This window comes from Corythoichthys intestinalis, chromosome 6 (assembly GCF_030265065.1).
Source record: "Corythoichthys intestinalis isolate RoL2023-P3 chromosome 6, ASM3026506v1, whole genome shotgun sequence".
In the NCBI taxonomy this organism is placed as follows: domain Eukaryota; kingdom Metazoa; phylum Chordata; class Actinopteri; order Syngnathiformes; family Syngnathidae; genus Corythoichthys; species Corythoichthys intestinalis.
In genome coordinates this window covers 32,475,725-32,487,057 of record NC_080400.1, presented here as the reverse complement: position 1 = coordinate 32,487,057, position 11,333 = coordinate 32,475,725, and the positions used below count along the sequence as shown (strand labels likewise).

The following is an 11,333-nucleotide window of genomic DNA, read 5'->3' as shown; positions in this document are numbered from 1 at the left end:
AATAATTTACAGAAAAATATGGCATATTTTAGAGATGGTTTGAATTGCACTTAATTACGATTAATTAATTTTTAAGCTGTGATTAACTCGATTAAATATTTTAATCGTTTGACAGCCCTAAATATTATGTTTTAGTGTTAGTTTTGCAACTGAGAGGTACGGTAAGGTACCGGAAGGGGTGCAAAATTAGACCCGCGTGCCTCACGTTTATCAAAATTACAGGCAGTGCGCAGCTGCACCACAGGGCGGAGAGGCAGGCGGTGGGCACATTCCTGCTCACAACTTGAAGCGGTCGAGTGGAGGGCTGGAGGCAGGGAGCAGCTCAAGGATGATGCCGTCGCCGGCTCACAGGAGCTCTCCGTCGGGCTTGAGTCTTCGGCCAGCAGCTCTCTAGTTGCCGATGCTGAAGTAAAATGCAGCGGCCCACACTAGCAGCGCTGGTCGGCCTAGCTGAGCACGGCTGTGTGCCTCCGCCGCTCCCGTCTCTGCTCTAGTAGTTTTCGTAAATTATTATCACGGCGTTATTGTATCCTGGTCAAGACTTCCCCGAGCGGCTCTTTCGGGCTAAAAATGGCCGTAGATGGCGGCGCTCTGAAAGATATCAATGAGATTAAATCACAGTTCCGGACCAGAGAAGGCTTCTACAAGCTGCTCACCCTTTCGGACTCCCAGCAGCGGGGCGGACTGCCGAGGGGTCCCTCCGCTGGGGCCACGCTGGGCCCGGCGACTGGAACCGGCCCGATACCGAGCGGAGGTGTCGGGCTGCTCCAGGGGCCGGGAGCTGCCGCTGCTGCCGTCGCCGCAGCCGCCGCTGTCGCCTCCTCGTCGAATGCCGCAGCCAACTCCTCCCCGGCGGGTTTCCTGCCGCCGGTGCGAGTCTCCATGGTTAAGCTGCAGCCAGAAGACCCGGGCGAGGAGTCGGAGCGGGTGTGCTTCAACATTGGCAGGGAGCTTTATTTCTACACGTACACCAACATTAAAAAGGTGAGCCCCAACTGGAAGGCCCTCTCGGCCAGGGTCACGGGAGTGTACTGGACGGTCGGTGTTAGCTTTGCACGCTAGCTAGCTTAGCACTTAGCTTCCATTTCATGACTTGTCAATGAGCTAATGTAGCTGATCGTTGCTTACAAACGCTGCAATCCAATGATTTATCATTGTATTTGACGCTAACAGTAGATGTCATGGTCAGGAGGGTATCACAGTTTGGATACCATCTAAGGATGAGTCATGAAGCAAAAGACCATCAGATGTGGTCAAGGTGGTTGAGGAGCAGGAAGATGTCAAGAAGATGGGCTTCGGATTCTTAGCGTGAGGCGGAAGCGCCTTCACCGTTTTCACTTAAATGCAAACTACTTCTGTTTGTGTGTGTCAGAAAGCGTTTGTCACACTAAGATCATGATGTAAGATACAATTTGGTTTATAATTACGGTATCCAATCCAGGGTGAAGGTTTCAAAGTAGGATGTCAAGCCAGCGTTCAAGTTTATTTTCAAGCCAGCACTGGGGTTTTCAAACTAGTGTTTTAAAATAGTGTTAGGATTGGAACTTCAGGTAAGGATTATAACAAGGGTTGAAAATTCCAGTTTGAGGTTTCAAAATCATGACTGGAAAGCTATAAATGTGTATACACAAATAAAATATTGTAAATGGTAACCCAGCAAAACTCATCTGTCCATCCATCCATCATCTACCGCTTGCTCTCGGGCCTTTATATAAATTTGAGACTAGGCATGTGCTGATGATATTCTGATTCCCAATCCATATTCTCAATCCAAAATATCTGGTTTCACGGTATCACGGCAGTTACAGCTCTAAAATGTGTTACTTTACGATATCTGGGTTAAAAAAAAAAAAAACTTTTTTCCATTGAACAGGATTTTTATATTTCAAAACTAGGGCTGTCAAAATTAACGCGTTAACGGGCGTTAATTATTTTTTTTAATTAATCACGTTAAAATATTTGACGCAATTAACGCAGATGTCCCGCTCAGACAGATTTAAATGACAGTACAGTGAAACGCTCCCTTGTTGTCATGGAGTTTTGCCGCCCTCTGCTGGCGCTTGGGTGAATGACCATCTCCCATATTGCCTCAAACAGATTACAATGAGGCCGTTTATGGACATTAAGAGTGAAGAGAATGCCACCGGCCGCTTGGGGGCAGCGCCGTTCCATACTCATGTTATTTCTTCTCAACGTGGGAGAATTAGTAGTTGTGAGACGTTTATGCTGTATTCACAATGCAATGCAAATTGCTATTTGTGCTCCACACATAGTTCGGTAAGTTTTCTTTCTTTTAGTGGCAATTATGTGTCTCTTGTTGTATTTTGGGTAAGATATGTACAGATATATGTTATACAGTAAAGGCGAGTGGACACAGGCGTTCTTTGGACCGCGCCGTTTATTGGCAACTCCTTCACAACAAACATACAGTGGGGAGAACAAGTATTTGATACACTGCCAATGGGAAAACCCATTGGCAGTGTATCAAATACTTGTTCTCCTCACTGTAAGTATCGTTTAGTGAAAGCACAACAAAAATAATATTCCTATTTCTCCCCCAAAAAAATAATGTTCACAAAAAGAGAAGCACTTCAGTCTATAGTAATGAGGCCCTATTCTGACATAGTTCAACAACAACGCAAAATGAACTGGCATTCCATATCAAAATAGCTATGCAAAATACACATAAAACTTAGACTTTGGTCACTCTATTTTTATTATTGTTATTTTTGTTCTTCTTATTATTATATTAACTCTACTTTTGATTGAAAATTTTATAAATTTTATTAAAACGAAAACATGAAGAGGGGTTTTAATATAAAATTACTATAACTTGTAACTATAACATTTATCGTTTAAGAACTACAAGTCTTTCTATCCGTGGATCACTTTAACAGAAAGAATGTTAATGCCATTTGTGGATTTATTGTTACAATAAACAAATACAGTACTTATGTACAGTATGTTGTATGTATATATCCGTCGTGTGTCTTTCCATTCCAACAATAATTTACAGAAAAATATGGCATATTTTAGAGATGGTTTGAATTGCGATTAATTGCGATTAATTACGATTAATTAATTTTTAAGCTGTAATTAACTCGATTAAAAATTTTAATCGTTTGACAGCCCTATTCAAAACATATTAGCAAATTGGAACATTATTGACTTTAACTTCACATTATACTAAAAAAAAAAAAATACAGTCCTTTAGGTGAGCCTAAACCCACAGCCACAGCTCAACGTTATTACCATCAGAAGAAAAATAATTTAATTATTTTCCATAAAAAGCACGTACGTATGGCTCATATGTTTACATTATACACACACGCTCTTTCTCAACACAGACAGTTGCCAGACAGAATTAAACACACTGTAGTTAACTCTCTTAGCTGGTGGGAAACATGACTGTGTTTACTAACCTTTAATTTTGTTTAAACACGAAATCACGTTGGAGGTATTGCCTCCTCGGCGGCAGCCCTCCGAGAACATGTTTTATATGTCGGTTGGCCCTCCTGCTCTAAGCCACGGCTGTCTGTAATTTTTCTGTCGCCGAAGTATTCCCATGCCATCGATTTTGTTTTCTTCTATGGGGGAAAATGGAGTTTCACCTCCTCCAACCATCATGTAGCACAGCTGACTCACTGAGCAACAACTGGTGGGGGAGGGTTGAGCCTTACAGCTGCAAACAAGGGATTTCTCCATGCATTTTTGGGACATAAAAATAGCTAGTACTTTAGAAATGGTATGACAGAATTTTTGGGTGGTTTTGAAACCTTGACATTTTCATACCTCGGTATACCTTGAAACCGGTAATCAACACATGTCTATTTGAGACCAGACTGTGAAAACTATACAGCTAAGTAGTTTTTAGCCCCACACCCAAAAAAAGATTTCAACATTTTCTCATGTACGAATCACATTAATGTTCAAAGAGGGGTACGGTTTCGCATTAGGCAATCCTGTGTTATGGCTTCAAAAGACTTATTTCATTTATGTACTTGTTTAGTTGGAGTTATCAGGTTTTCTCACACAGTTTCTGTTTCTACGGCAGGCGGTGGACCTGAGCAAGCCCATTGACAAGAGGATTTACAAGGGCACGCAGCCCACATGTCATGACTTCAACCAGTACTCTGCGTCGGCTGACAGCGTGGCTCTCATTGTGGGTTTCTCGGCCGGACAAGTGCAATACCTGGACCCCATCAAGAAGGAGACCAGCAAGCTTTTCAATGAGGAGGTACTGAAAGTGGTTCAAGACAAGGTTTCAAAGCCAGTTAGGGTTTCAAACAAATGGCAAGTTGCTTTGGCCCAAAGGAAACTGAAGAACATGACCAAAAGCCTCTTTACATCAGACAAGGCAATTAGCGCCACATATTTGTACTGCAATGCGACACTGTAATTGGTTTTCGGGCACCACCTACAATTGTTTACTTTGGTGTGTTCTTTATTGTCTTTTTTATTCATGTGAAATCATTGCACAGTGGTTGTTGCCACCTGGCTCTTCCACAAAGTAAAGAAACTAATAACAGTAAGAAAGCGCACATACACGACAGCTCTGATAAGTGCTAAAATGACAGAGAAAACTGTCAGCACAGTAAGAGAACTTGTTTGCCCTATTAAAACCGAACACAAAGAAAATAACAAGTAAAATGCTTATATATTGTATAATAAACTTCCATAGCTTTCCTTCCAAAAGAAAAAGAACATCAGATATCTGTTAAAAGTCATCTATTTTGTCTCCTGTCCTCTGTGTGCAGCGTCTGATCGACAAATCCAAAGTGACGTGTCTGAAGTGGCTCCCCAAGTCTGAAAACCTGTTCCTAGCCTCTCACGCCAGTGGCCACCTCTACCTCTACAATGTGGAGCACTCGTGTGGCACAGCAGCGCCTCAATACTCACTTTTGCGGCAAGGCGAGGGATTTGCCGTGTACGCCTGCAAGACAAAAACACCCCGGAACCCTCTTCTACGCTGGGCGGTGGGCGAAGGTGGCCTCAATGAGTTCTCCTTCTCGCCTGACGGCGTCCACGTTGCCTGCGTAGGCCAGGATGGCTGCCTCCGGGTCTTCCACTTTGATTCCATGGAGCTCCAGGGCGTAATGAGGAGTTACTTTGGAGGCTTGCTGTGTGTCTCCTGGAGCCCCGATGGAAAGTACCTGGCCACTGGGGGTGAGGATGACCTAGTCACCGTGTGGTCATTCGCCGAGAGCCGTGTGGTGGCCCGCGGACACGGACACAAATCCTGGGTCAACGTTGTGGCGTTCGACCCCTTCACCACATCTTTGGAGGACGAAGAGCCAATGGAGCTCAGTGGCAGTGAGGAGGACCTCCACCAGGGTGGGGTGCCCAACAATACCACCCCGCACTTTGGGCGGGTGCGTACCAGCAGCACCCTGTCACGGCTCTCCCGGCACAGCTCCAAGGGTGGCGGCTCGGCAGCTGTCACCTATCGATTTGGATCTGTGGGCCAGGATACCCAGTTCTGCTTGTGGGACCTCACAGATGACGTTCTGTATCCCCGTCTGCCGCTTTCCCGTGCTTTTACCAACACATTCGGACCAACGTTGCCCAACTCCAGTGGTGGCGGTGTGGAAGGCCATCACCACCCGCCGGTTGTCGGCACCTCCAACCCACCCACGCTGCCTCTACCGCTCCCTCGCTCCCTCTCCCGGTCCAATTCGCTTCCTCACCCAGCTGTCGCAAACACCTCCAAGAGCCAGGGTACCACGGAGAGTGGCACTGGCGGAACAGGAAGTGGGACCGGTACAACAGGTGGCGGCCCGGGTAACACTGCACCATTCAGCATCGGCCGCTTTGCTACCCTATCCCTCCAGGAGCGCAAGTCGGACAAGTCGGTGGTAGGGGGCGGGGTGGAGAAAGAACATAAGCGCTACCACAGTCTGGGTAATATAAGCAAGAGTAACGATAAGATCAACGTGGCACCGCGGGGCAGCGGGCGCCTGGATGCCGCCAAGGTGCTAGGCACCACGCTGTGCCCGCGCATGCACGAGGTGCCACTGCTGGAGCCCCTGGTGTGCAAGAAAATCGCCCACGAGAGACTCACTGTGTTGGTCTTCATGGACGACTGCATCATCACGGCGTGCCAGGAAGGGCTCATCTGCACATGGGCCAGGCCTGGCAAAGCGGTATGTGTTGGCACAATATTGCAAGATTGGTAGCAGCTTCTCCATATTTTTTCCATCACAATCTTAAGGCTGGTTGCCAGCGTCACAAGATTTTTAATGTAATACCAGATGAGTAACAGAACCTGTCAATATTTGACTTAACTGAATGGGCACATGTCATAACCTTTGGAAAAGGGATTTTCAATGCTTTTCCTCCGCATACTAAACAGTTGTGCCATTGTTAGGTCCTCTTTGACGTTCTTCACATTTTACTAGTCAGTCATGGAAAAAATAAGTGTATTGTTTTATATTTTTTTATTTGTTTTGGAAAATACCTATATTGAGGCAAAAAGTGAAGGATTTTTGACAATTTTTGGGTAGCCAGTGGCTCAGTACCTGACTAGAACAGATCTATCCCTCTACTTAAGCAGCAGCAGAATCTTGTTTCCACATTCAGAACCAAAACAAACATTCAGCTGACCTCTGCACTGATCAGGAAGTAGAGCAAACATCACGAGTTACGCTCTTTGCAGCTGTGACTTAATTATCTTATAATGCTGCGTCACACATGTATTTCTAGTGATATGTGATTTGTGGAATTCAAGGAAGTGAAAGATGAAAACTTATTTCTCCTCATACCTTGCCACAGGGTAGACATAAATTTATGTATTCTGTAATTTTTTTTTTCCTCCCAAAAGTATTTTCAAAGAAAAAAAAAGTTCTCTCTGGCTTGGTGTAATTTTCTGAGAGGGGCAAATATTTTTTCCAGAAAATATATTTAATAAATTCACTTAAATAAATTACTCCATTCTTTTGCACTTAATATTAACTGATGAAATGGTAAGAATTAGGTTGTGAAGAACATTAAGTTAGCTGTTTTTCATTTTAGGTATACATATTTATCCCTGTATTCAAAATATTAGAGACCTTGGATTGAAAACATGATATTACAGTGATCCCTCGTTTTTCACGGTTAATATGGACCACAATCCACCGCGATAAGTGAAAACCGCAAAGTAGCGCCCTCCCCAAAATTTTTTGTTTTTTATGTATATATATATATATATATATATATATATATATGTTAGGGGTGTAACGGTACATGTATTTATATTGAACCGTTTCGGTACGGGGTGCTCGGTTCGGAATGGAGGCGTACCGAACGAGTTTCTGGCGTAATGTAAATTGCTGTCAAATTTAGCACGTTAACGGGCGGTAATTATTTTTTTTAATTAATTACGTTAAAGTATTTGACGCATTTAACACAAGCGCGGAATGCCCGCTCATGCATCCCATAATCCCACTGTTACGTCCCACGGACGGCTCGCTAATGGCGTAACATAAAACGAGCCACACGCACAAGTTGCAAGTGGACACAAATTTATTTACACAAGTCGAACTCGCTATGAACAAAATATACAAAATGCGGAAGAAGCTGGCGTCAGCGTAAGCCCTGGCCAAAACAACAAACAAAATGAAACTACACTTAAACCCCACTCGCTAAGTAAACCCTTATTATTACCTCTACTGCTGCGGTGCTCTTATTTACAGTGGTGAACAAAAACGATCCAATAACGAACGAACACAAAATACCTCACCGAAAAAGCGGGAGTGTTACAAAATAGCGATCAAATGCACAGGTGAATGAATGGCGAGCAAACAGCTGGTGAGGAGGTACGCAGCACGTATGCTGTCAAATGCGAACTCTCAGAGTGTTGACTGTAAAATGACGAGTGGTCAGATGACTTTTGTTAACGCTGCCTTTATTTGATTAACAAGACTCAGGCACAATACAACACACGCGGGGATGCGAGGTCAAACGACCTAATAGTACTACCTTGTATCGGCTTAGCTGCTGTAAAGCAAGTGTCGTTATTGCCGCAAATGTAAACAAACCGCTGCACAATGGATACATGACAGACAGCGGCTAGTTTTTGAAGTTGCCACCCTTCCTCGGGTGGCCCATCAGTGGCGGCGACGTCGTCTGCCCGTCCAGCGTCAGAGTATGTCACGTTGGGAGGGGAGGCAGCCAGCTGGCGGATGCGACGATCAGCTGACTGACAGTCTCAAAAAAGATAACAATTAAACGGCCAGGGCCGTCGCACCACTCAGAAGTGCAGTGATCAGCGTGTACGGCCAGGGACGTCGCACCACTCAGAAGTGCAGTGATCAGCGTGGGTAACGGTTAAATGTAAACATGGAAGAAAAGCAGGTTGGCCCTCTGGGTAGGGAATTCAAATTAAAAAAGAATATAGATGGAACAACTCTCAGAAAATGTTAATAAGTTGGTTTGCCTCAGCGACTGGCTAGAGGATGAGTAGGGAAGAGGGCCACATCTATGTGTACACTGCACACACTTTGCACACATTATAAATAATACTGTTTTTGTTACTGTTCTAAGGCTCTGTTGTGTTTGTTTTTGCAGAGAAAAAGAAAATGTCTTCAACAGAAAGAATGTTAATGTTAATGCCATAGTGTGGATTTATTTTTATAATCAACGAATACAGTACTTATGTACAGTATGTTGAATGTATATATCCATCTTGTGTCTTATCTTTCCGTTCCAAAAATAATTTACAGAAAAATATGGCATATTTTAGAGATGGTTTGAATTGCGGTTAATTCATTTTTAAGCTGTGATTAACTCAATTAAAATTTTTAATCGTTTGACAGCCCTAATAGCCCTTACTTTTCAAGGCTGTGGTCATAAAGTTAATGAGAAGCTTGAAACTGGTCAGAGTTGCAACTGTTCAATTTTGCACATCAGATATTTTTTAAAGAAAAAGTCTTGGCCAATGTTATTTATTTTTATTTTGTTTTTCAAAATATCTACATTTCAGAATATTGTATTTTCTATTTTTGAGCAGAATTCTAGCTTTGTATAGGCTAATGTTCCTATTGTTGAAAGCACAAAAGTGTGTAATAAATAACTAGCACATTTATATTTTGCATTTTGTTTTCTTACTGTACCGAAAATGAACCGAACCGTGACCTCAAAACCGAGGTACGTACCGAACCGAGATTTTTGTGTACCGTTACACCCCTAATATATATATACGTATATATATATATATATATATATATATATTAAAAATGTTTTTTAAGCACTTAAAATGTAATACATTAATTAAGATAAGTTTTAAACATGTTACTGTCAAAGTAGAAAAATGCTTGTCTTTATTAAATGCTTCATTGAGTGAGTCCACTCAAATCCACTCAAGCTGCTCACACGCAATGAGTTGCCACAACAACTGTTTAACAAGTTAAACAATGATTGACGCATGTGGCGCTTTGAAGTTCCTGTTTCCCAGCATGTTTGCCAAGATCAAACCTTAACATCAATCATTGTTAGGGAGGGAGGGAGAGTGAAGGACTACGTGATCGGATCGGGACAGCTCTATAAAATACAGGGGGAGGGGGCGGCGAAGGACTGAGGGCGCGAAGTTTGAAGCGCGAAGTAGCGAGGGATCACTTTATTTCACTTATGCTGCATCCCCCGTTAATAAACAATTGCCTTAGTAAAATTACTCACTATTGATAATCGTAATCAACCTAAATTTTATCGCAAGCACCAGTCACCTAGGTCTGGGTTTTCGCCAGTTATGGAGAGAGCATATGTCAAAGATTGATGATTGATGAACTTAAAACAACATCTGTCACCTTTCGCGGTCTAAGTTGCTCCTTTTTGTGTCCTGCAGAATTTGACAGCACAGAACGGTAACTCTCCGAGTGGCACCGTGGTATAGCTTCACCTTCTCCACCTCCTCGTGCCACCTAAAAATGGAAGACGACCGTCAAGACCAGATCACCTCACCGCTGCAGTATTGCCCTCCTCTATCCCCGCAGACGCCACGGCCAGCTGTATTTAAGTAATTTATTTTATCATGAGACTGTGTAGTAATTTATACTGTAAATAGACAAAGTACTCTAATGGAGAGAAGGCTGCACAGAAAGCAAGTGAACACATTGTATTGAAACACACTGAATGTCTTTTAGGGGGTTATGTCATGATGTCACTGTTTCTTTTAAGTTCACGCCGGATGCTCTCAAGGCGCAACGACGGTCTCTGGGAATGGCGTGTCATACTCTGGTCCAAGTCCTGTGACCACATGCACAAAACACACAGTTACTGGCGGTGTAGCATCATGTTTAAGACATACTCATTCGTCATGCACGAATAAGTATTAGGCACTTATTGGAAAGAGGGAAAAACGACAAAAAATATTATGAGAATAAAGAGAAGACAAAAATTTTTTTTAAAAAGTTAAAATCTTTGGGGGGGGGATTCATCGAGAGTAAGATGTTTTCAGAAAATGGCGGCATTTCTTTGAAGCGGAAAACTTAGTTTTTGTAGAGAAAATAATTGAGTGTTGTTGTTTTTAAAGATAGATTTTAACTGCATAATTAAAATAACTTTTTTTCCAGGAAAATTGACAATGTTTTAATAGACATTTTTAGTTATGAAAATGCCTAAATGTTCTCCTAAAAAAAGAAAGAAAAAGAAAATAATTATAACATGTTACTAGAGATGGCCGTTTTTTCCCAGAAGACAATGATTTGACAGTTAACTTAAAATGTGATTTATTTTGTTTTTTTAAGAAAAAAATTATTTGACAAAAATTCAATCAATTTTCAAGAAGTTTCTAATCTTATACATTACATTACTATATATTTCACAGATACTTTACAAAGCATCTTGAAGCAAGTTTCGATTTTGGAATAAATTACAATGTGAAATGTTACTTAATATGAAAAAAAAAATCTGGAAAAGTTGCTTTTTTAACGAAGTTGCAATTGAATTTGTTCTTGGGTTTAAATTGGGTACTTTATTGACCTACCTGGTAGTCTCTTTTATTATTTTGCAAAAAAGCCTCTATTTGACTTGAAAAATCAACTTTTATCAACAAGAGGAAAGTACTTTATTCTCGTAATATTTATGTTTTCCATTTCCCATTATGTCCCTGATACTCCTTGGTAGTCGTTGCACCTGAATTGCCTCTTGCAATAATTTGCACACACACATACACAAATCCATGACCCCTCCACTCACCGCTCTGTGGACTTGACTCGATACCACATATTATACATTGACAGATAAATACCCACATTTGGACAAAAGTTTCCTGTGATTCTTTTATGCTTTGCGGCGACAATAAAGATGAGCCAAGTATGCGCGTTTCTCTCGCCTGGATGATGTCATGTCTTTTTGTC

General features: G+C 42.2%; 1 protein-coding gene across 2 annotated transcripts; it reads left to right on the top strand.

Annotated features, from left to right (window-relative positions):
• Positions 1-219: 219 nt before the first annotated feature.
• Positions 220-10,791, top strand: zmp:0000000529 (WD repeat-containing protein 20). 2 transcript variants are annotated; one of them, XM_057838255.1, is made up of 4 exons: positions 220-984; positions 4,055-4,237; positions 4,758-6,143; positions 9,821-10,791. In XM_057838255.1, exons 1-4 carry the CDS (start codon positions 571-573, stop codon positions 9,866-9,868), a joined length of 2,031 nt encoding a protein of 676 aa, XP_057694238.1. In that variant the 5' UTR covers positions 220-570; the 3' UTR covers positions 9,869-10,791. The 2 variants fall into 2 exon arrangements, with proteins under 2 accessions (XP_057694238.1, XP_057694239.1); XM_057838256.1 differs by lacking the exon at positions 220-984 and adding an exon at positions 2,209-2,277.
• The last annotated feature ends 542 nt before the right edge of the window (positions 10,792-11,333 follow it).